A 25065-nucleotide genomic window follows, 5' to 3' on the forward strand; every position below is an offset into this window, starting at 1 on the left:
GGCTATTTATGCACCTAATCACAAGTGTTGGCAGCATTAAAATATTCACAATATTTACAGAAAATACAAAGAAAATCATTTATAAGAACATAAAATAAATCCTTGCTTTGTTACACTTCCTTGTGGAAAAGAAGCTCAAAGATATCATGCAGAGCTCTTCAAAAATTAGTATTAACCATTTTCAGTGTTTATTTCCATCTACTTTGTTGCTGTTTAGTATCCTGGAAAAGCATCTTTATAAATGCTATGAACTATTATGTTATCAAACCAAACCACAGAAAAAATATATGCCACACCCAGCACTGTTCAAGTCTTTCTCTCAAAGCAGAGTTCATTATTCAAGCACATAAAAAGCTAGTAGCTTTAATCAAAGCAAGCTTTAATACTCCATGGCCCTTGTTTTGCCTCTCAATCCCTGGAAAAGGACTAACATGTTTCTAAAATTTCTTAGGAGTAATACAGTTATTCTTAACCTTTTTTTTTCCTTTATCCTGTTCATCTTGTACATCTCTTCATTAGATAGACAACACGTAGTTTAACACAACACAGTAACTAAATAGGATATTAACATGGAATGAGCACAACTGTGCATTTACAGTATTTGCACTAGCTTCCTACTTGTACTGCAGCTCACTTTAATGCTCTTGCATTCAGTGTGGGAAGAACACATAAGGAGTATGCTCCATAGGCATTTAGGAGTAAAATGCCCACTTAAGCAATTAGAAAAGACCTGATAGCATGTCAAAAATTCACACCAAACTTTGCACTAACCCCCCACCACTACCAACAGACAGCCACATAAAACATTATTCTAATCAAATGATCAGTAATTCAGTTGAGTTCACTGAATCAGAAATCAGTTGAATTAAAGTCTAGGTAAAATTTGTTTTTTAAATGTTTACAAAACTGAAGCTTTAATGCTTTATGATTCTGGTAATAGACAATGCTGACAGCATTAATGAACTTGTAAGGAATCCAGATCAAACTACTTTGCTTGCCATCCAAATAGTAAACATTATGGTTTATCAATAGTTTTGCAGCCTGTGAAAAGTCCACATTGCTTTCAGCAGGAATGCCATACCTAAATAAACCCTTATTTTTTAAGACTTCAAAATACAAAATGTGTTAGCTCTCCAGAAACAGAGCTTCCAACTGTGTTCCTTCAGGATAGACAAGGATCACCAGCACACTGGCAAGGATGCCAGGATATTTTTTTCTGATATGCACTACCTTGTGAGGCAGTGGGGATCTTGACATCATAGCTGTCCTAAATCACTGATAAATTTCTCAATTCTAGACTCCTTGATAGCCTTCCCAGAAAGAATTTCAAAAAGATTTAAAAAAAAATTCCTAAATTAATGTCTCCATTTGACATCCATGACCTTAAACTTTCTCATGACTGGAGTTACCAGGAGCCTTGAGGCAATTTTTTCTGCATGGGCAAATAAAGCAAAATAGGTTTCAGCACCTCCAAAAAGCAACACACCAAACATTTTTTTAACCAGCATTACTGATCAATTACGGACCAAATTGCCAATTTCTGGATTTGGTGGAGGGAGGAAATGGAGTAGGAATTTTACACCTGTCCTTTTCTGAATCTTGCTATCTGAGGAAGCACCATTTGATTAAAAGGACTTACACTATTATTCCTAATATCTAAAAGGACAAGAGGGACAGAAGTCAAATATTTTACTATATGTGCAAGAGCCAGTGATGGCTGATCAACAGCAATTGTGGATAGTAAACACTGTTAGTAAACACTTTTGTTATAATTTAATCCAAACAGCTCATGGATTGCAGGCACTAATTTTACAATGTTTTAAAAAATGCAAACTTATTCTAGCCCCTCCATACAGTTCAAATTTATTGGATGGATAATGAAAGGAGACAAGAAGTATTTTTATGGGCTTGTGTTTTCCACAGCCCAAATTCTAGATGCTTTTACTGGTACACTTAGACACAACTTGCATGTGACTATTCCTCTTCGTCACATGCAAGATCTTCTCTGCCTGCTTGTGTGTTGCCATTGCAAATCATGTTCTGGCTTATTCAGATTGTGAAAGATGGATCAAGCTAGCAGAAAACCAATAAATTTTTTTAAAATTATACTTAAAGGATGACCCAGTGTGCCTCTCACACTGAATAATGGCACAGCATATGTAATAATTGCCATCTGCAGATGATTGTTTTATTGGAAGGCTAAGGAGCCAGCAAGGATTTTGGCTTTCCATTTTTGTCTGTGTTACAATAAAAATTTTGATTTCCTCTTTATTAAAGTTTTAAGAAAAAATGCAAAAAATAAGAGGAACAACTTAACTACCAACAGCCACTAACAATGACACCAGAACAAATTGCTGGAAACAAATCATCTAGATTTAGCTTTTATTCCTGTTTTTTTGACAATATAGCACAGCGGAGTCTTCTCATTTGGCCTTCTGGGTAAACTGTGTAGTGGGCAAAAACTAATACAGAGACAAACACACATAGTTAGTTCCCCACATATGAGAATCATAGAATGCTTTGGATTGGAAGAGACCTTTACAGGTCATCTAGTCCAACCCCCCTGCAAGAGCAGGGGCAACTTTAACTAGATCAGGTTGCTCATGAGCCCCATCCAACTTGGCCTTGAACGTTTCCAGGGATGGGGCATCTACCACCTCTCTGGGAAACCTGTTCCAGTGCCTCACCACCCTCACTGTAAAAAATTTCTTTCTTAGATCTAGTCTAAATTGGCACTCCTTTCATTTAAAACGATTACTCCTTGTCCTGTCACAACAGGCCTTGCTAAAAAGTCTGTCCCCATCTTTCCTATAGGCCCCCTTTACGTACTGGAAGGCTGCTATAAGGTCTCCCCACAGCCTTCTCTTCTCCAGGCTGAACAACCCCAACTCTCTCAGCCTGTCCTCATAGGAGAGCTGTTCCAGCCTTCTGATCATTTTCATGGCCCTCCTCGGTACCCACTCCAACAGCTCCATGTCCTTCTTGTGCTGAGGACCCCAGAGCTGGACGCAGTACTCCAGGTGGGGTCTCACCAGAGTGGAGTAGAGGGGCAGAATCACTTCCCTCAACCTGCTGGCCACGCTTCTCTTGATGCAGCCCAGGATACGGTTGGCCTTCTGGGCTGCGAGCGCACATTGTCGGCTCATGTGCAGCTTTTCATCCATCAGTAGCCCCAAGTCCTTTTCCGCAGGGCTGCTCTCAATCACATCATCCCCCAGCTTGTATTGAAACCAAGGATTGCCCCAACCCAGGTGTAGGACCCTGCACTTGGCCTTGTTGAACCTCATGAGGTTCACACAGGCCCACTTCTCCAGCTTGTCCAGGTCCCTCTGGATGACATCCCATCCTTCTGGCGTGTCCACTGCACCACTCAGCTTGGTGTCATCTGCAAACTTGCTGAGGGTGCACTCCATCTCGCTGTCAATGTCATTGATCAAAATATTGAACACCACTGGTCCCAGTACGGACTCCTGAAGGACACCACTCGTCACTGATCTCCATCTGGACATTGAGCCATTGACCGCCACCCTCTGGATGTGACCATCCAACCAATTCCTTAAGCACTGAACAGTCCACCCATCAAATCCATATCTCTCCAATTTAGAGAGAAGGATGTTGTGGGGGACCATGTCAAAGGCTTTACAGATGTCCAGATAGATGACATCCATTGCTTTTCCCTTGTCCACTGATGTGGTAACTCCCTCATAGAAGGCCACTAGGTTGGTCAGGCAGGACTTGCCCTTGGTAAAGCCATGCTGGCTGTCTCAAATCACCTCCCTGTCCTCCATGTGCTCTAGCATGGCTTCTAGGAGGATCTGTTCCATGATCTTCCCAGGCACAGAGAGGAGGCTGACAGGTCGGTAGTTCCCAGGGTCCGCCTTTCTACCCTTTTTAAAGATGGGCACAATGTTTCCCTTCTTCCAGTCACCAGGGTCTTCACCTGACTGCCAGGACTTTTCAAATATCATGGAGAGTGGCTTGGCAGCTACATCGGCCAATTCCCTCAGGACTCTGGGATGCATCTCATCAGGTCCCATAGCATTATATATGTTCAGGTTCCCCAGGTGGTCATGAACCTGATCTTCCCTTACAGTGGGAGGGGCTTTACCCCCCTGGTCCCCAACATGTTGTCCATTGACTCGGGAAGGGTGAGGAGAGTGGTTGCCAGAGAAGACTGAAGCAAAAAAGTTGTTGAGTACCTCAGCCTTCTCCTCGTCTGTTGATACTAGGTCACCATTCTTGTTCATCAGTGGAGGTACACTTTCTTTAACTTTCCTTTTCTGGTTGGTATACCTGTAGAAGCCCTTCTTGTTATTCTTTGCATCCCTTGCCAAGTTCAGCTCCAGCTGTGCCTTGGCCTTCCTGACCCCATCCCTACACAAGCGGGCAGTGTCCCTGTACTCTTCCCAGGTTACCTGTCCCTGCTTCCACTGCCTCTGCAGTTCCTTCTTGCTCTTCAGTTTGACCAGCAGGTCTCAACTCAGCCATGCTCATCTCTTCCCTTCCTTGCCTGATTTCCTACACCTGGGGACTGAGAGCTCTTGCACTTTATGGAAAGCATCCTTAAAGATCTGCCAGGTTTGTTCTTCTCCCCTGTCCCTGAGGACCATTTCCCAGGGAGTCCTACTGACTAACTCCTGGAAGAGCTGGAAGTTTGCTTTCCTAAAATTTAGGGTCCTTCAACGTACCCTCTGGGTAAACTATGTAGTGGGCAAAAACTAATACAGAGACAAACACATGTAGTTAGTTCCTCACATATTAGAATCATCGAATCATAGAATGCTGTGTATTGGAAGGGACCTTTACAGGTCATCTAGTCCAACCCCCCTGCAAGAGCAGGGACATCTTTAACTACAGCAGGTTGCTCAGAGCCCCATCCAACCTGGCCTTGAATATTTTCAGGGATGGGGCATGAACTACCTCTCCCGGCAACCTGTTCCAGTGTTTTACCACCCTCATCGTAAAAAAATTGATCCTTATATCTAGTCTGGATCTACCCTCCTTTAGTTTAAAACCCTTGTCCTATTACTATAGGTTCTACTAAAAAGTTTGTCCCTGTCTTTCTTATAAGCCCCCTTTAAGTATAGAAAGGCCACAGTAAGGTATCCCTGCAGCCTCCTCTTCTCCAGGCTGAACAACCCCAACTGTCTCAGCCTTTCCTCATAGGAGAGCTGTTCCAGCCCTCTGATCATCTTCGTGGCCCTCCTCTGGACCCACTCCAACAGCTCCATGTCTTTCTTGTGCTGAGGACCCCAGAGCTGGACGCAGTACTCCAGGTGGAGTCTCACCAGAGTGGAGTAGAGGGGCAGAATCACTTCCCTCAACCTGCTGGCCATACTTCTCTTGATGCAGCCCAGGATACGGTTGGCCTTCTGGGCTGCGAGCGCACATTGCCAGCTCATGTCCAACTTTTCATCCACCAGTACCCCCCCAGGTCCTTCTCTGCAGGGCTGCTCTCAATCCCTTCATCCCCCAGCCAGTATGAATACCGGGGGTTGCCCTGACCCAGGTGCAGGACCTTGCACTTGGCCTTGTTGAACCTTGTGAAGTTTACATGGGCCCACATCTTGAGCTTGTCCAGGTCCCTCTGAATGTTAGAAAGGGTTCAGAGAACACATTAAATTCTAACCTGAAGCCTTACTGGTTATTGCAGGTCCTGCCAGCTCTCATTCTGTTTTTCAATGTGTTACATTTAAGTGATTTTTTTTTTCAGTTAAAATTAAAAGAATTGCAACTGCATCTGGCTATTTTTTTTTACACTGACTGGAAGTGAGAAAACAAATAATGAATACAACTTCTTCAAATACTGTATTACTAAAAACTGTAAACTAAAAACTAAAATAAATTTTAAAAAACATTTAAAGTAAATTCAGTAAGAAGTAGGTAATAAAACTGACTAGATAAGTTATTTAGGTAGCAGTTAAAAAAGAGCCATTGTAAAGAAGTCCATAAGTGAAGTTAAAAAAACCTCACAAAGCACTACTGCTTGAAAGAAACGTTATTTGTACTAGAAAAGCAGTGTTAAACTCTAGAAGCCCCGGTATATTATGACTTCAGGTGACAGAAATTAGCCACCAGAGGGAGCCCATATAATCTGGTACAAAGGATATCCCTGTACAAAGAGAATTTCAGATATGCAGATGAGAGTTTAAGAAAATAATTGCCTATATCTGGAAAACTTTACTGTAAATTGTTTATAGTCTATGCAATAAAACAGCTCTCGTCAGTACTTCATTTCAGATTAATTCTTATTTTCACAGATATAAATAAAAGCAAGTGAGCTCTGCTATGAAGAACTATAACTATAGATAGAATATACTGAAATAAACTAAAATACTTTGTTACACATTACCTTTTTAGTTTATTTTGTTCTCAAAATTCAGTATTTCAGAAAGTGGCACACCATTTAACTTAATATACTAGCCCACAAATAATACAGAAGGCAGAAGGCCTACATAGTCCTGGGGGATTTTAAAGTATTTCCTTAAACAGATTTAGGACTGGAATCTTAAGCAACAGTGACAGCCGTAAGACATTTTTTCTACATCTATTTTGTACGCCAAGTCAGTATCATTTTTACATTGAATATTTAGATTTATCTGAGGAGCCATCTCCTTCTCCAGCCTAATTAATAAATACATCACACACAGAAAGACTTCCAACATTTGCTCCATGAGTTAAAATACCTTTCTATTAAGAAATACCTTTCTATTTATTTTCTAAAATGCAGAAAAGTATTTTTTTAATCAAAAAAAGCAGTCCTTACCACACTGGCTGTTTCCATTTCATTCCTAGAAGGCTGATACCTCACTTTGCCTACCAAATCTTTGTAATTGTCAAAGCTATATGATTCTAAGTTAATAAAATGAATATAATAGAAGCAGTATTCATAATTAACATCACTAGCAGTCTGTGTTTCTAGTCTCCCATCTTTGACACCTCATAACTTCTTGTGAATTTGTATTCTTTTACTGCTGAATTTGCCTGTGCTTTCCCTCTGCATCATCACTGCTTTAAAAAACACTGTAAAAGAAAATTCAAGGTGCATACATTTCCACACTAAACACACTATCTTTCCTTAGAATACTTTGCTATTAAAAGAGTTGAAGAAATGAAATCTGCTATGGGAAAAGCTTTTATTTGGCCTCAGAGAATACAAATGGGATTTCAAGAACTCTGTAAAGCAGCAAATAAGTACAGAGCGTGTGTAACTTCTGCTACTAAATTAAAGAGTGAAGTGTTACTTTTCTTAGAATTACTATGTTGTCTAGGAAAAAAAAACACTAATAACATGGATGACTTGAAGTGCACAGTGTTCTAGGATACATTAGCAAGGGTCTTTGTAATCCAGGGAGTCAGAATCCTGAATGCAAGATGAAGATCCCTAGCCATGACATCTCGGCAATAGCTAGTCAAAGAGGTCTGAACACTGAATTTTCATGTGTCTTTCTCCTGATTTCAGACCAACTGAACTTGAACCCCTGAAGTTCATACTTCTACTTTCTTAATCTTTACTGAAAAATTGCAGACTACACAGGAAACATTAGAAAATTGTTGCATATACAACCTTACCTCAGCCCACTTGGATATCAGCATTAGAGGATCACAGAAAGAATATGAAACAATGCTAAAAAGGCCTCACAGAGGCATTGTAAGATACCTAGTAACCATATTTAACAATTTAATATAAATTCTCAAGATCTACTCTGTTATGTACATCACCTTTGTGCTTTGATACTAGAAAACAGAGATGCTAGTCAGGACTCCCAATGCTGAAGAAAACAGAAAACAGTACTACCGAATTCCTGTATTCACACACCTAGTGACTGTGTATTCATACCGAAATATGAAAGTGAACTCTTTATTTTTCCTGTAATGCTAGATACCCTGTACTGTGAGATTGTCTTTTTATGCCAGTCCAGGAAAGTCTTATACACCACACCCAACAAACAGTACTTTCAGAAAGTACTACTCAATTTGCTGCTTAGTAAAGAACAATCTACATACAGTCTATTAAAAAGTACAATTTTCTAAGCTAACCAAATAAACTGATGCAAATGTTCCAACAGTTCGATAAGCATCTGTTCTGAATATATCCATAAATTCATATTAAATAAAATTTTGAAATATAATTTATGCAGAAACACATAGTTTGTGCAAGGAACTTCAGTTTCTTGACAAATTTCACTGATGTACCAAGGAACAGTATAAAAGCTTTCTTGGAGGTCTACATAGAAGGACTCAGAGCTACAAATTGGCATGCTTTATGAACACAAATACTACACGTATGTAATAAATTGTGTGTTAATTTCTACAAATCATTTAATATCAAAGCTAATGAATTATGAGAATTTGAAATTGTCAGTACATTAAAAATATAACACAATAACAAACAGGGGTTTGACCTTTTATTAGGAATGGAAATCTACAGTTTTAAAATTAACATTTCCTACTCTGTTATTTTTAATCTCTTACCAGGTCTTTCCTTGCCAGTTCCTTTTGATTCAGCAAATTTCTGTATTAAACTCTCAACTGTAGTATTTGTCATGTTATTAATAAACTCTTCATGCACCTTCAAAAAAACCACACCACACACAAAAGGAAGTTAAAAACCAGTAATTGAAAGAATGTAATTAACTTTAAAAAGTGGTTTTCTTTAAGAGTTAAGGTTCAAAATACTTCCCTCCAAAATATATTACAAGTCTTTGAGAAATCAACAGGCATGTTATCAAGGAAATTCCTTTGCTTTAATAGTAGCAAGTGTGTGTACAATACACATAGAAATTAGGAATGAAAGAATACAGCTTGATGACAGGTCTAGGATTTACTTCCATTTCTTCCATCTAAACAACTTGTGTATATACCATTTTCTGCATTTGTCAGCAACATGTCCCACTACAATGTCAGGAAGCGAAGCAGTCTCTTAAGCCAGCACCACAGCCAGGGTGTGAACTGTTACTACTGTATTATCACAGCTACCACCTGCTTGAGTAAAAGCATTACTGTTGTAATGTTTTTGGTCTGACAAAGGAACAACCACATGTTGTTAATAAGAAGTTTTTCCAACAAGGCAGTATGTATATGCTTTAGAAATAAATAGCATGACCCTTGTGATCATCATTCATTAGCAGAAAACCTCAAACCTGAGGAAAACAGCAACTCACATTAAGTGTATGCAAATAAAACTACACTTCAAAACATCTAAAAATTAAGGACTACTTATCAGGATTATTAATTAAACCAACTTACATCTAAAGAAAAGGTACTATAAAAGCTTCTGTTATTGAAGATCTTTTGCTCATAAAACCCAATGTGTATCAAAAATTTGGAAACTTTTCAGAGTGATATAATTTCAAATTTTAGTCAAAGAAAAGCACAAGTATCCTGATTATGTGTGAAATGAGTGCTAATTTAATATCTAGGGAACAGAACTTTGAAATACACTAAAAATTCTTCAAATTGTCAAAACATTTTGTTTTCTGTTAAGACAAAATTTATCCAAACTTATTCTGTAAAATTTGTGATACTGAATTTATAAACACAACAGGAAGCCATAAAAATGAGCTTATGTTGAATTTACCATAATTTGAAAGATGTGATCTTGTAATTACCACAAACACAGTAAGAAATATTCCACTTAATAGTTAAGAAGAATATGTAGCATAATCCAAACAAAAAAATGATAATATAAAAATTACCTCTCCTATTTGCAAATGAATTTCTTTTATGGTATTTGACAATGATTCTATAATCTCTTTCATACGAATAAGGTGCGTTTCTTCAATGTCTTGAAATTTCTGTAAACAAACACAAGCAATTAATCATAATGAAAATATTTCTTGAAATATGAAACCTTAAATTTTAATACTTAAATACACTAAATGGGAAAAAAACCCAATTATTTTTTTCAGATCTTGCTCGTGGTAATTACAATGTTTAAGAAAGGAAGGTGCAGAATTCACAGAGTTATGAAATAATGTACTTTAAAATATAATATATCCTTTTAGAACCATTATCTAGTTTTTTTACTTACTCTTTAAACTTTCATCTATTTTGATTTTAAAAAAATCTGACCTATTTCTCCCAAAAGAAAATAGGGTTAGAGAGTGTTTAAAAAAAAAAAAAGAAAAAAAATCTCTTTTCTCCATTACTGAAGAGTCTCGTTTTTTCATCTAAACCCAGAAATCTTATTTCTGGATCTGTTTTGCACTTCCTTCTTAGCACCCTCTCCTCCTGCTCACAATATACACATGCTTTTTCTTTTTTTTAGTTAAATCTATGTCCTTTGCTTCTTCAAATAGGATTCATTTGTCTGATCCTTAAACTTACCATATATAATCTTTGCAGTTTGTTCCATTTTATCCAGACTTTCAGCTGACAGCCATTTTAAAATCACTTCCAGTGTTTTCAATGACCCCTTCCTAGTCAAAGATCAGAACTAAAAATGTCCTCATCCTCCCCAACAGTCAACAATAATTGTCTTGAAATCTTTGTTTACTCCTGCTCTCTCCTTGTTCTCTTCCTATTTCTGTAACTGCCCTTTCAAGCGTGTCCAAACTTTGGAGGACCACTTAATCCCTTCTGCAATCTGTACAGGTTTCTCTGAAGACCATTTCTCCACATTTTACACCTCCTGCTACTCTGATTCACAAACACAACTCCATACAGACAAGTCAAATATCTCTAATGTCTAAACTCTCAGTCTTTCTTTTGCCATACTTACATACCTCTTTAGCCATCAATCAAGCAGATTCAAATTATTTTTTTTCCTCCAGCAGCCTTCCTCTTAATTACAGAGGATATGGTCATCCTCTGTTACCTCTTTTAGTGATTGCCTTATTATATAAACTATATTATTTTACTTTCAAAACTATCCATTGTCCACCTCTATAATATCTGCTTTCAGTTATTATCAGGGTGTCAACACAGGTACACAATGTGCCCTTCCAATGTGTGCCTGTTTCCACTATCTAGTTTTAACCTAAACACAAAGTCAACTTTTAAGATTCTGCCTATGATGCTTCCTTCATGTTTGGTTTGAGCTCTCCATAAAACTCTGCAAAACAGTGGTACCAGTCTCCTTTAAACTATTCTCTATAATGCATATCATATCAAAACAGTTGGCCATTCAGAGATTTTTTTTGTCTCTTATGTCAGTGGTAAGCATCCCCCTCCCCCAACGGTTTCCTTATTTCTTGTTTATTGATTCATCCTTAAGATTTAAAGTCTTTGAAGTAGAGCTATCTTGGCCTTGTACAGTACATAATACAAAGAGGTTCTGATCAAAGAATAAAGCTAGGCACCATAATACAACCACATCATTCATATCCCAGATATAATCATTAACCAAATTGTTTACTTTCACTTTTGAAAGATCGGTCTGTTTTAAAAAGATGTACTGAAATGAATCTGTAATGTTAATGACCCAACAAATGCAAGCCACTTCTTAGCGTTTTAAGCTACAATACAAATGAAAAAGCAGCAGCAGCAGGATCTTTAGCTGTCCAACTCAGTATACACAGTTTAAGTAAGCATTACTCTTTCTTTTAAACCTGTATGCTTTCCTGCAAGTTTTACAATGTTTTTTTTTTAAAAAGAATTATTACTCATTCTTGAACTTTATTTACATGCAGACTGCTCAACAGCAAAATTGTCCAAACCCAACTCTACTCAGTTCCAGATAAACAGCAAAATCACGCAAGCTCAACTCTACTCAGTTCTAGACAAGACAGAAGACTTTTAAAGAATAATTTAGCACTTTCAGCTGTTTGGTCCTTTCCAATAACTGACTGTGCTATGTGATTTTAAAAAAAGCTTCTAGTAAGGTAGAAAATCTGGCAAATAAGACATCATGTTTTCTTAGCAACTGCATAGCAATTGCATAATATAACTATAGCTTTACTCAGAAAAATCTTGCAACTTGAGGCATTTCTGTGAAATCCAATTTCTAAGCAACAGTGAACTATATTTTCCTACTTCTTTAATCACGATAAAACCTTCCATGTTTATAGCAGCAAAAGCCATAACTTGCAATTCAAGATCAGGAAGATCGTATGTTTCAAAAGTCAACCTCTCAAAATCACGTATCATGAGTCACTTCACTTTGATAACCGCAGGTAAGATAGTAAATGACAAAAAAGGAAAAATACATAAAATTTATGCAACAAGATCGGTGGAGTTTAACTAAGAAAAGAGGACAGCTAAGTGAGGACGTTACTACATGATTACTAGAATAACGCCACAGCAATTCAAGATGTTTGTCGTCAGAAAAATAGTATGTGAACAGTGTAAGACAGAGTTAAACTAAGCGAACTGATTTTGCATTGAAACAGCTGAGAATGCTCACACTTCTCATTGATTTTGTTTTCAGAACTAGTATATTTCAAGTGAAATGTACTCTAAATTAAGATAATCTAGGGTGTGCTTCATATGGAAGTGGGCTTCCACATATTCATGGGTATTATTTTTCCTATCACATCATCTTTAAAGTAGCCCTCCTGCAACCAAACTGTAGATGCAGCTACACCATTATACTTAAAACAAATTCCACAGATAGGACTTACACTGGTGGTATGGCAATTTTCATTTGCAATGTGGACAGTGTGGAAAGTTTCCAGGTGTCTATTATCACATTAAGTGAAAACTTAAATTTTAAGTAAAAGGGTCGTTGCAGTTAAGGGACTAAGGACATTAAGACGAGTGTGGTTTGTAGTAAGAGGTAACTTTGTACCATTTTTGTATCCGGGAAAAAACCAAACCAAACCAAAAAGATCCTAACTGCCTCTCCCCTCCGCCCCCCCCAAAATCCCCCCCCAAAAAACAAAGCAGCCCAAAAGCATGGTCAGGTTTTCCCAGCTGTAACACCTGGTATAGTAAAAAGATTTTTTTTCTCTCTCTACATCTCAGCCTGGTTTAAATACATAATACCTACCTAATAACACAAATAAAGCTGAACACAGGGCACCTTCATATTCTGTCTCTAGATACAAAATAAGCTGTTACTTTTCTCATTCTGTTGTTGTAGTGGATTGTTCAAATGGATTTTTTTTTTTTTTAGTACATAATGGAAAGCCCAGCTAGTTTGCTTGCTGAAAGGCCCTACATTTTCCTTCACTAATTCACTGACAATAAAATCCATTTCAAATACTCTTCATCTTTATATTCTGTCAGTTCTACACAAGAACTCATTTTCATTTATTCACAGCTTTCTTGCTCACTGGAGACAAGTTTACAGTGCAATTTAGCAAGGCCAGCTTATTAAAGTCTTATTTGTTAAATTTTTTCTTATTGTTTCAGAGAGCAGTAAGTCAACTGCTATAAACACAGTCTCTTTCTTGTAAGATAAGGAATGGACAGCAGACAGCTTTTGTAAGATTAAATAAAGGTTTAAAACAACCTGACTGAACTTGCTCTGCCATGGATCAGAAGCATTCATGGATCTGTTTCAGTGGGGGGTTAAGTAATTTCCAGAGCAAGGTAAATAACAAACAGGGCAGGAACTTCTTGATCCAGAAAAGCCACACTTGTATATAACTTGAGACAAATAAATGGAATAGTTCAGTATTTTTTCTGGTGTCACTTTATTTCTTTGTAGCAAAAGATGTGGTCTACAGCAAAAGTCAGGCTGCACTACAATTTATACAAACCACACAATGATGGAGTTACTGGAACACTTACTGAGCAGATACAATAGTAACATTAACAGGAACAGTACAAAAAAGTTACCATTTTGGGTAGCAGCAATATGTGTTCACATGTCAATTTGATTCTACCTACTCTTATTTCTGGAAACTCTCCAGGAGGAATGTTACACTTCAATGATTCTTTTGTTGCTATTGTATTATACTTGTTTCCAAGAACTGTTTTAAGATACATATTAGTTAAGTTTAAAAAGGTTGCCTAGTCCCAAAATTCTCAAGTCTCAATTCTCAATTGGCATGTGTAATCACACATGCCAATTCCAGTCCTAATTCCAGTCAAATTGCCTAGGGATAACTGATATGCAAATATTTTTAAGTTACAGTGAGACACACACAATGCTAAGGCAACAGATGTAAATGTGTAAGTAAGGTGGACACATATGCAATGAGTCCAGGCCAGTGTCACATGTTAAACCAGCTTAAAGATGCAATTCTCTGCTCTTGGTACCACACTGCCTCTACCTTTGTGCCAGCACAAATGCTTGTGTGATCTCCTAATAAACCAGACCGCAGGTCTCGTCTGGGATAAAGCCACCCTTCCTTCATGCATTAGTTTTAGCTGGATTAGTTCTACAAGGTAGTTCCTCGCACAAATACTTGGCAAAGGAAGAAGCATAGTAATAGGACAACTGCTGCTTTTGACAGCAATGCTAACTTAAAACGTATATTGAAAACATAGCTTCATACACCAGAGATGAGAGAGAAGTACAATAGGCCTTATGGCCTAGACCACAGTACCCATGAATTTTCTTGTTGAACTTTTATTTTTAATAAAGCCTTTTTATACCACTGAGTAACTGCAATTGTCACTGTTTTACACTCCACATAAAAAAAAAAAAAAGCATTTAAAAGTCACAGATTTTGTAAAAGGAGAGAAAAATAATGCACATAACCTAATTTAACTCCAACTGAGAAGAAAAGCATGAGGAGTCAGCTCCTTCAACCAGAACCAAGTCAGGATACTGCACAAAAAGATGCCTTCTGCAAACTCTTCAAGGAAAGGTTGTCAAGACTCCTAATGTATCAGTTGTGTTAAAGCAGAATTTTGCAGCAGCATGCCTGAGCACTTTGTTGCAAACGCCTGGACTGGGGGGTGGGAAGGAAGAGTTCTGGTATGTGATATATGTGGTATCCTTTCTCTAACAGCTGTGTTGAGTATCTATTCAGAGATGAACTAGATCAAATTCTAATGAAGTTCTCAAAGTAGGAAAGCAGTTTACAGTTTAGGACAGAGCAGCTTTTTACATGTCAGCCTACACAATCCCCATACTGTGAAATCTTTATTTCCAAGGACTTAAGGAAAATCCTAATACTTTCCCACTTATATGTTAAAAATACAAGTATGACTGAATCTCCCTAATAATTCCATTTATGCCTAAAAACTGATCTTTGAAACTAATGAAAAGAGCAAAGAATTTTCAACCAAAAAGAAAATTTCTATCTTGTAAAAGCTTTATTAAACCAAGAAACATATACAGCTAAATACGCCAACCAGTCCTCAACTATTACTACTAAAAGCAGAAATGAAGTTTGCTTTTTGAAAACTGGGGCAGTGGAAAAAGTCTGCTATCAACAGATTTGGGGGAAAAAAACCCAAACCTTTAAAATGTAACAAGAAGCAGCATATGCAATCATACAGAGAACTTGGTATCCTCTGGAATACAGATTAAAAGTCTTTATAAAAAAACCTAGAAACTTGAACAGATGTAAGGACTTTTCACAACCTCAGGTAAACCCTGGGAAGACACTTTAACAAACTGTAACTAAAGTGTTTTGCCAGAATGATAATGAAAAAAACATGATGGATCCCAGTATTAAAACTCCTATGAATGAGCTCTGGGTGTCCAGCAATTCACAGGATTTCCCACATGATCACAATGCATCTACAATACTTCCAGAAGGTCATTTTGTTTTCTTCCTTAAAATGTCTTCAAAACGTCTTTCTAGAGTACTAGTGTTCAACTGTGTCATTCAAGGACAGTGCCATCACAACATACTTGGTCAGTGTTTGCCCTTCAAACATATTACTTCTGACATTATTGTTCATATCAATTTCCAAAGGAGATAATTCTATCTTGAACCAATTTTTCAAAAGCTTTGATTTCAGATGTCTTCAGAGATGAAATAGCACATATTAATCTATTTTAAAGGTAACTCATTTAATATAACACTTACCTGTGCAGTTTCTGTCATTTTCTGTTCAAAATCAGTTTTAAATGCAGCATATTTCTCCACATACAGTTTATAAGTATCTGTAGCTTTTTTTGATTTAACTGCTGCCTGTAGATCAGTACAAAAAAGTGTCAAATGTCACACATACAATCTGATCCAAGGTTTTTAAAGCCACTATTAAAAGAAAGCCTAGGATGAGCTATAAAAAATATTCAGGGTCATATCAAAACAGTGAAGTGTCATAACAGAATTTCACCACCAAATAACTCAGATTCAAGCCATTAGCTATGTCTATTTAAAGCTATACATAAACCACACAGAAAGGTACCAAAGCAATTACCTCATTTAAATCCCTTTCCCTTATCAGCAATGACTAATTTATAATACACTTATTTTGAAATCAAATTTGTATTGCTGAAGTTAACTAACTAGCTCTTGTCAAATATTTAGATCTGCAACAGAAAAACAGGAAGAAAGCAGGGTTGGAATACAGATCAAACAGTTATTTGTGCAATTCTGAAAGAGTCAATGGTAAAAAAAAACAAGGCAGTACAGTTCTGTGTTAGAAATGAAGGAAGAAATTCAAAAGTACAAGCGTTACATCAATGGAAATTTTAAGGTTAAGAGATACTTGAAAGTGAAGTTAATGCAGAACATACTGATGGCCAGATTTATGTAGCTCAGTGTTGTTTATAATAGTCCTTTCTGGCTTTATAATTAATTGATTTTTTTTTTTCATTATTTGTTGCTAATAAACCAAAACCATCTTTGTGGGAGTTTAATATTCTTAAAAGACAAAACAAAATACAGGAGAATCCCAATATTACTTGGAGAACAAAACTGAATTAAGTGATTGTGGTAGAGAAAAAGTTATTTTCAAAGTTTACAGCATGACACACATGAGATGGAGTTTTCCAAATCTTTGATATTCTTGCTATTTCCAAGTTAAAAGCCAATGAAAATAAAAATTATCTGGAACACCAGCTTTTTTCCTAGCTTCTTTGTTCAACATGCCTACCTTATCTCACTGAAATTTTCCATCAGTTGCAACTCAAAAGTATTCCTGAATTGTTAATTACATCAGTAAAGACAGTGGTGTATTTACTATTTGTTCTAGTTATGAATAGCTCTCCTCCCCTCTTTCAAATTAATTTCATCTGTCCCACAGTAAAAACAGAAACTCTTTCTCACTTGCAATGACTTGTAAAGCTGACCACTGTCCATAACTTTTAAATGAATTGATACAAATATGCCCTCTGGAAAGAGAGAGTTATATTCTGCAATTTCCAAGAGAAAAAAAATGAAAATCATGAGTAACAGTATAACATTAGCACTTGTACACCTGGGGAAACATCAGCCAGGACTTCAAAGGAAGAGGAACCAAAGCTACAGTTCCATTTTTCCAGTTACAAAGAAAGCTTAAGCAGCTCTTAGTCACGTAGTCTTCTAAACCCACCATAACAGAGCCTGAAAATACTTCACTGTATGAAGAATATGGATCCTTCAGGCATTAAAAGGAGAGCATGACAGGTTGTATCAAACCCATCAGCTACTTGTCCTGAATTTTACTTGATGATTCTCACTCTTGCACATTCACACAGGGGAATTACCAAGAAGAAAACAGTCCTATCTTGTTTCCCGAATGCCATTTACTACAGTGAAAGTACAAGGTGCTCTATGAATGCTTGGTTTTAAAAATAATTAAGACTGCTTTGCACTAAGACAATTCCAAACTTAACCATTGAAAAGGAAGGAAATCCCAATTAAAAGACTTAAAAAAAATTTTTTTTTTGTAAAGCATTATGTAATGGAACCCCATATGCATGTGATTTTGACAAAACCAAAACATTCTCTGTCTCTTGTAATCATGTTTAATGATGAGCAGAATCCGAGTGTTATGTGGTGAACAACATCTACAAAAGCCAACTACTCAGCAGGACAGACAAAATGACAAAACACGTGAACATTGTATGATTAACTAGTAATCTCTTCTGAAAATAGGATGTGTCTATTCTCAGGTGCAGCAATTGCTAGAACTCTATTTAGTGGATTTACAGTAAGTGAAAGAATAAGGATCAGTCAAGAATTTTTTGTCAAGTCACTATAAATAGAGAAGTTCACATGTCAGAGAACAACAGGAAATTATTACACAAGTTAACAGTAACTTTCAGCTGCAATGAAAATTGCGAGGTCTCAGATACCTCCTCAGATTCTTCAGTAAGGTATTTCTTCAAATATTTGGCTTTGTGATAAGCTCTTGGCATATTGGTGCAGATCCCCTGCTTTCTGATAGTTATTATGTGATTTTGATATAAAACATTTTCCATGGTGTGCTAAAAGTAATAAACCTATTCTCTGCAAAGGAAAAATAAATGAACACAATCTTTGTCACCATGTTTCTGAAACTACAAGTGATTTGAATAACAACATGACTGAAGAGATGTAATGGTCACAGTTACCTGCTCCCACTGGAAACCTTTTTAAAGTACTTGCTGAGCATTCGACTATGGCCTAATTGTTGAAACAGAAGTATCTAGGGAAGGTGCATAAAACAGTAAAAAATGGCCTTCATCCTATAGTGCTTCCTCTTTCTCCCTCCTTATGTAGACATCAGTCAGGCTGAACATTATTTTGTTTCCAACTGAACAAGGACAATGTTACATCTTAAAAACAAGCCTTCTGTCAAGTCAACTTTTCCTACTCAGAAGTTTCAATCTGTTTACAAGAATTCAGAAAAATTATACTTTGAATAGACTGGCAGGAAAACATCTGTCAACCCACATATTTCTGATTCATGTCTAGAATCCAACACTGACTGTCACTTGAAACAGAAGCTAGGAAGAAAAGCTAGATTTATAGCAAAGATAAAACAATCAGAACATGGTCAACAGGATTACTTTTGTCATCAGTGAAATAACCAACTATCTGCTCCATCAAGATAGCAGTACAAAAGACACTAAGAGCATTCTAACAAGAACAGAGTCCTACACAGATCAGGTAATTGAAATGGAAATAGGCAGAGGTACCAAGATTTTAGAAGAGAAGACATAGTTAGAGACAGGGAAACATGACCTCTTTGCTATTTAGTTTCCTGAAAACAGGAAAAAGTGACAGTGATGCCAACAGGTCAAGATCCTTCCTGTTTACTCAGCACTGATGAGGCCATGACTGGAGTACTGTGTCCAGATCTGGGCTGTTCAGTGCAAGAGAGACATGGACGTAATGGAGAGAGTCCAGTAAAGGGCCACAAAGATGATGAAGGGTCTGGAGCACCTCTCCCATGAGGAACGGCTGAGACAGCTGGGACTGTTCAGCCTGGAGAAGGGAATGCTCGGGGGGATCTTACCACTGTATACAAATACAGTTATGTAAATACCTGAAGGGAGGGTGGAAAGAAGACAGAGCCAGGCTCTTTCCAGTGGTGCCCAGGGACAGGACCAGTGGCAATGGGCACAAACTGAAACACAGGAGGTTCCCTCTGAACATCAGGAAACACTTTTTTCCTGTGAGGGTGACTGAGCAGTGGAACAGATTGACCAGAGAGGTTGTGGAGTCTCCATCCTTGGAGATATTCAAAAGCCATCTGGACATTGTCCTGGGCAACTGGCTCTAGGTGGCCCTGCTGGAGCAGCAGAGCTGGACAGGATGACCTCCAGAGGTCCCTTCCAACCTCACCCATTTTGTGATTCTGTGAATGGATCAAACTCCCTCAAAACCCAAGAACAGTACTAACTACAACATCAAGATACTCATCCCTTGGGTTTTTGGTCTGTGAAACTGGAACCTTTTAAATTAGCACTGAAAGTAATGTTAACTTGTTTTTCTTCTCAATGGAACAGACTTCAAATGCTCGTGTCATTAGCTACTTTGTCTCATTGAAGGGACAACACAAACCTCCTACTCCTTAACTCGATAACAAGAGCATTGAGCATTTGCATATTTATCCAAGGAAATTTATCCAAAAACATAATAGATGCTGAAACAATTATATGCAATTTCTGTAAAAGCCACAAGTCAAAATTATACAATGCAGGTATTTACAAAATAAAGAATTAGAACTGCAGTGCAGTTAGAACAGATAAGGAAGCAAGTGTAAACAAAACATAACTAGGTATTCAAAATATCATGCACATTATGAAATAGCCACAAATACTACTTTTAACTACTTTTAGCCCTTTCTGAGCATTTCACTTACTAATACAAGGTGAATGTGTTATTGACAACACAGTGAATTAAAGATGTCACGGAACTACCTTATCAACTTCTCTCTGTGTTGCTCCTTCCTTTTTCAAACGTTCTTGTTCGACACACTTTGCATTGTAGTTTTCCTTTGATTTCTGCAAGGCCTGAGTGATACTTTGAATATTTTGCACTGCTTCCAATGTTCCTGAAACATCTTCTTTAGTCTGCCAAATATCACACAGTGTCAAAACCAAACCATTTTAATTTTAATGTTAACAAGTCATTGGACACACGTAAGAAAAAAATTAATAACCTTTTTATAAGCTTTGATTTGTTCATCTCCATACTTGTGAACTTCTTTTATTAGCTCTTGTAATCTCCGCACGAGATCCAAGTGGCAGCTTGCTAGTTTTTCCGTTGAGGTTTTGAAAACATCCCAAACTGGTGCAAATGTCCTAGATTGAGGAAAATAATATGTAACGTTCATCTGGATTTTTTCCTTTTAGTTGGCTATGATTTTTTTAAATAGTGCTAAAGTATAATTGATAAGTTTACAGAAATTCAGTTCTGTTCCTAAAACTGAAACAAACAAAACCCCCAACAACTGCTATAAATTCTTATTAAATATGTTTCAAATATACTTGGAATCCTATCTACTAATTTTTCCATGTTTTATGTTTTACCTGTATTGACTCTAATGAGTAAAACATAGCAAAGTTCACTTAATCTTCTCTATCAACAGCACACAATAATGACACGTGATATTCCTAAAGACGATACAAGAGCAGCTCAAGGTAATTTAATATGTAGAAGTATTTTTACTTGTATACTTGAACAGTGCAAACAAATCAGAAATTACTGGGTTAGTTAAGTTTCTAGTTGTCTTACATCATTACGGCCACAAGATGCAGGAAAAAATATTGGCAAAGACGCTCTGCCACTAAAAGGGATTTACTGATCAACAGAGATTAACCATATGGCAAAGGAAGGTGGGGGACACGTCATTCCTCAGATTCAGGTTTCTATACTAACCGGACTTCTCCAGCTATTCTAAAGATACACTCCTACCTCAGTTCCCTGGTTAATACTGCTGAAAAATCAACACTATACATAGCCTTCAAAGCACTGATGTTCAAACTAACATGCAGATACAGAACCTTTGAAGAACAGCAACAACCAGTATCAAATTATCCACTGATGAAAGCTCCCCACATTTCTAGCTGTGATTACTACAAATTAAAAAATCTAGCCTCATCTAAGAAGTCTGAGTTGTTGGCATAATCTTTCTAATGGAAGAATATCCATTAATCATTCCAATTTTTAGAAACATAGCCCCTGTATAAAATTTTATTTAAACTATGGAATAAATCTATTGAAAAGTCTCATTCTTAACATCTCTGAGGACAGAGATAACACTCCAGAAAGCAGAAATAATAGAAATAAATAAATTTACTGCCACATTTGTGGACCATATGTTCTCTCCAGAATAATTACTATAGGCTTGGAAGCACAGAATAGAAAGTCACATTCTTTATTATGTCTGAAAAGAACTCAACCTTAAACACAGAGGAACACACAGTTCCTCCATGTTTGGGCTTTGTGTTTTTTTTTAACTGTGCATAAAGAACTGTACTGTCCTTTGTTTTTGTCATAGCTGCATGATATTTTGCATGGTTGTTGAAGAATTAACAATCATCTTTAAAGGGGGCAAAGTTATGCTACCTTCAATATCATCAATAAAATATTCAGAACCAAACTTAACAGGTATTCGGTATTATTTCTCTCTTATGTACACTTACTTACCCAAGTTGTGTGTAGTTGCTCGCTGATTTGGCTAGTTTTGTCATTGACCTTGAATATGCTTCCTCTATTGTAGCCCTGTCAAAGAAAGCCATCAAAAGCATAACTGAAATTTTGAAGATATTTGAAGACAGATGAATATGCATTCTAAAGGTGCAAAACAGAGGACTTTTTACTTCAGCTGAAAATTACTCCATTTTAATGACTCCCAAAAACTATATTAAAAAATCATAGAAATATATTAAAAAAAAAAAAATCTAAGAACCCTGTGACAGAACATTGCAGGGTACAGAAACAAGTAAAACCTAGGGACTCAAGACTTGAAAAAGATGATTCCTTCCTTCCTATACTCTCTGCTGTTTCCTTCTGCTTTTAACATTCTTTAGTAACAGTCAGAACAAAGTGACATAACAATCACCCACATAGTACTGTCTAAACACTAGAGATTTACAAAGCAACAAAATCAAATATATTTGTAATGAAAACATTAAAATAAACAAAATGAATGCTTACTGAGCAACCACATTAAATAAAATGGGGTCTGGTCTAGTCTTTTTGTAGGGGGTTTTTGGGTGGTTTGTTTGTTTAAGTTCTTTGCATAGTGATATTTGAGTTTGAAAAACAGTAAAATAACATGCAATGAAAAGTATTGTGTTCTACCATTTACACTCATTTTTAAAGAAGGTTGTCTCAATACATCCTGATTTATTTTGGATAACCTCTTCCCTACATAAAGTTTCATTATATTTTCCTGCACTCAAACCCACAATTATACGTGGCTTTTGGAGATTCAAAATCCAAGGGTCTGCATAGATTTCCTCCTTAGAGCTTCTGCTGGGGCAATTGCCATGGAATAGCAGTCACAAACAGCATATCACAGCAGTGACTCCCTGCAAGTCCTTCCTCTATCAATCTTCCTCACCCTCCTATTACTAAGGTAAAGATACACACTAATTTAATTTTCCACCCTACATCAGTATCCAATATGTAGTGTCAACTTAAGATTTAGAAGCATCCTGGATTTGAGTAAATATTGTAATTGCCTTTTCTTGAAATTGCAAAAGCTTGAAGCAATTTCTTTCCTGCCGTGCAATACCTTTATTCAGGGGCAAAAGACAGAAAAAAAGGAAGATGAAGAATTCACCCCTCTCTCAAGTTACACTGTGACTATAACCACTTATTGTTGAGGCAGAGGTTTTTATTTCTCCTTCACAGCAACAATTTCCAAGCAAAAAGAATTTTCTTATGAAAATAGGAAGCAAAGTAGCAGCAGTCACCTGAAACAGAGGGGCATGTATTTATATATACTGAACTTCCAAAATAACTATCCAGTCAGTTGGACAATCAATTTGAAGAATGGGATTAAACTGTAGAATGCAGTAACTCAATTACATTTTAAATCTTACCTACAAACAACTGCGAAGTTATTCACCACAAAAGAAGTCAAATAACTTTATCCTCCTTCCACATATGTGAGTATTTTTGATGATATAAAAAAGTTTACGTTTCCAAGGTTTGGAATTCTTGCTCACTGCACAGCAACAAGCACATATGCACAGACACCCAGATGAGACACTGATGTTTTGTTAATTACCATGATGAACAATATATTTTGATTAATTATCAATAGCTTCTATCGAAGTTTTCTATATTTGATAGCTCAGTGCCTTTTTCTTTTTTTAAACACAAGATTTCTGACCAACACCCACACCTCTTTTCTTTGGAACAGTTTACAGCATACTTACCTGAGCAGTCTCCGCAAAACTAGAGTTCTGCAATTTACCACATGTTATCGACATACAACAGTTACAAATGCTAACAACCAAAAGATGCTGTTACTGACCTGTTGGGCACATATATCTACACTTGTCCTACCACCTGACTTCCCAGAGCAGTCCGATGTACTGGTAACACACTATGAATGCCTCAGTAAATTAATTTTCACCCATTTGAAAATCTGTCTTTGCTTGGGATCTGTTAAACATTTAAAAGTTAAATAGGAATATATGCATTGCCAGTTTCTTCTGATCAAGGAGATTCTTCTTACAACACTTACAGGCAAGTGGTGCAGAACCAACACAACACCTATTTAGTTCTTAGCTGAGCACAGTGGTTTCTTACATGTAAACAGTTTAGGTGTTAAATATACACAAACATAAGACAGTTGACCTACAAAATCTTCCTAGTATTTAAAGAAAAAAAACCTGCAGGGCAGCCCAACATTCTTATATTTTCACTTCTTTAAAAACAAAATTTCTACATGCTTTATCAAGAACAGAACAAAGATACCTATCTTTCAGCAGATAGATAGATAACCTGCCCCACCCAAGATTTACCAACATTGAGCAGATTGCCTGCCACAAAATTCACTCTTTCAGATGACATATTCCTGAACCACCGATCCAACTGTGTCGCAGTTCTTTTAGTACTTGACCATTAACAAAAACTCAAAAACAAAAATGAAAAAGTGAAACAACACTGTTGAAAACTGAATTGGTATTGACTAACTGAACATAGCCAAGGAGGAAACCTTGTGCTCCTTCTAGGGATACCCAGTTGGAACAGCAGATACAGTATAAAAATATTATATCATTACAAATGAACATGTTTCAAACACTTGTTTTTTTCAGAGGAAACAACTTTGCAATTTCAGAAGGTTCTTAGAGAAGTTTTGAAAGAAAAATCTTAAAAAAAATCCTTAAGCTGACTATAATAAAAAATTTCCCACATCCTATACAATTTTTCTTTTTTTCATTACTATTTTTAAGGCTGGAGAAAAGGGAACAATAGACTCTTCCTCAATTAGGCTGCACAGAACCAAAACATTATTCTGAAAAGCTCAAGGAACAGAGGCTGGCTTCATACAGACATGTGCCCTTTGTGCCCTAAGCAGTCTGTACATCCAAATATGCTCAAACATCTTTCCTCTCTCTTTTAGATCACTCCATAAAAAAAGCAAATTCTCTGGCTAGTCTGGAGACTACAGAAATCCTGACTACCCAGGTGACTACTGTCAAACAGCACATACAAAGGTTAAGTCCTCTAACTTCTTAAAAGTATTACCATCAACTCAGATCTGTCTCCTCTACCTACCCAGCAGTTTTCAGTTTTCACTCTCCTACGTCTCCACTTCTGAAAAAAATGGCCAATATGTCCAAAAGGAATGGAAGGACAGATGTGAAGAAAGTTCAAATGTATGTAAGTTTAGTTT

The 25065-nt window shown here is 36.8% G+C and overlaps 1 protein-coding gene across 3 annotated transcripts in view; it reads right to left on the bottom strand.

Annotated features, from left to right (window-relative positions):
• The window catches only part of FCHO2 (FCH and mu domain containing endocytic adaptor 2), a 96355-nt gene that overhangs the window by 56315 nt on the left and 14975 nt on the right, over nucleotides 1-25065 (bottom strand). For all 3 annotated transcript variants that reach the window (XM_075526329.1, XM_075526328.1, XM_075526330.1), the window contains 6 exons: nucleotides 21858-21932; nucleotides 20368-20509; nucleotides 20126-20278; nucleotides 15876-15980; nucleotides 9699-9797; nucleotides 8476-8572 (listed from right to left, as the gene is read on the bottom strand). In XM_075526329.1, the coding sequence (XP_075382444.1) occupies nucleotides 8476-8572; nucleotides 9699-9797; nucleotides 15876-15980; nucleotides 20126-20278; nucleotides 20368-20509; nucleotides 21858-21932 (671 nt within the window). The remainder of the gene's footprint in view (nucleotides 1-8475; nucleotides 8573-9698; nucleotides 9798-15875; nucleotides 15981-20125; nucleotides 20279-20367; nucleotides 20510-21857; nucleotides 21933-25065) is intronic.

Source organism: Mycteria americana, chromosome Z (genome assembly GCF_035582795.1).
Source record: "Mycteria americana isolate JAX WOST 10 ecotype Jacksonville Zoo and Gardens chromosome Z, USCA_MyAme_1.0, whole genome shotgun sequence".
NCBI classification, from domain to species: domain Eukaryota; kingdom Metazoa; phylum Chordata; class Aves; order Ciconiiformes; family Ciconiidae; genus Mycteria; species Mycteria americana.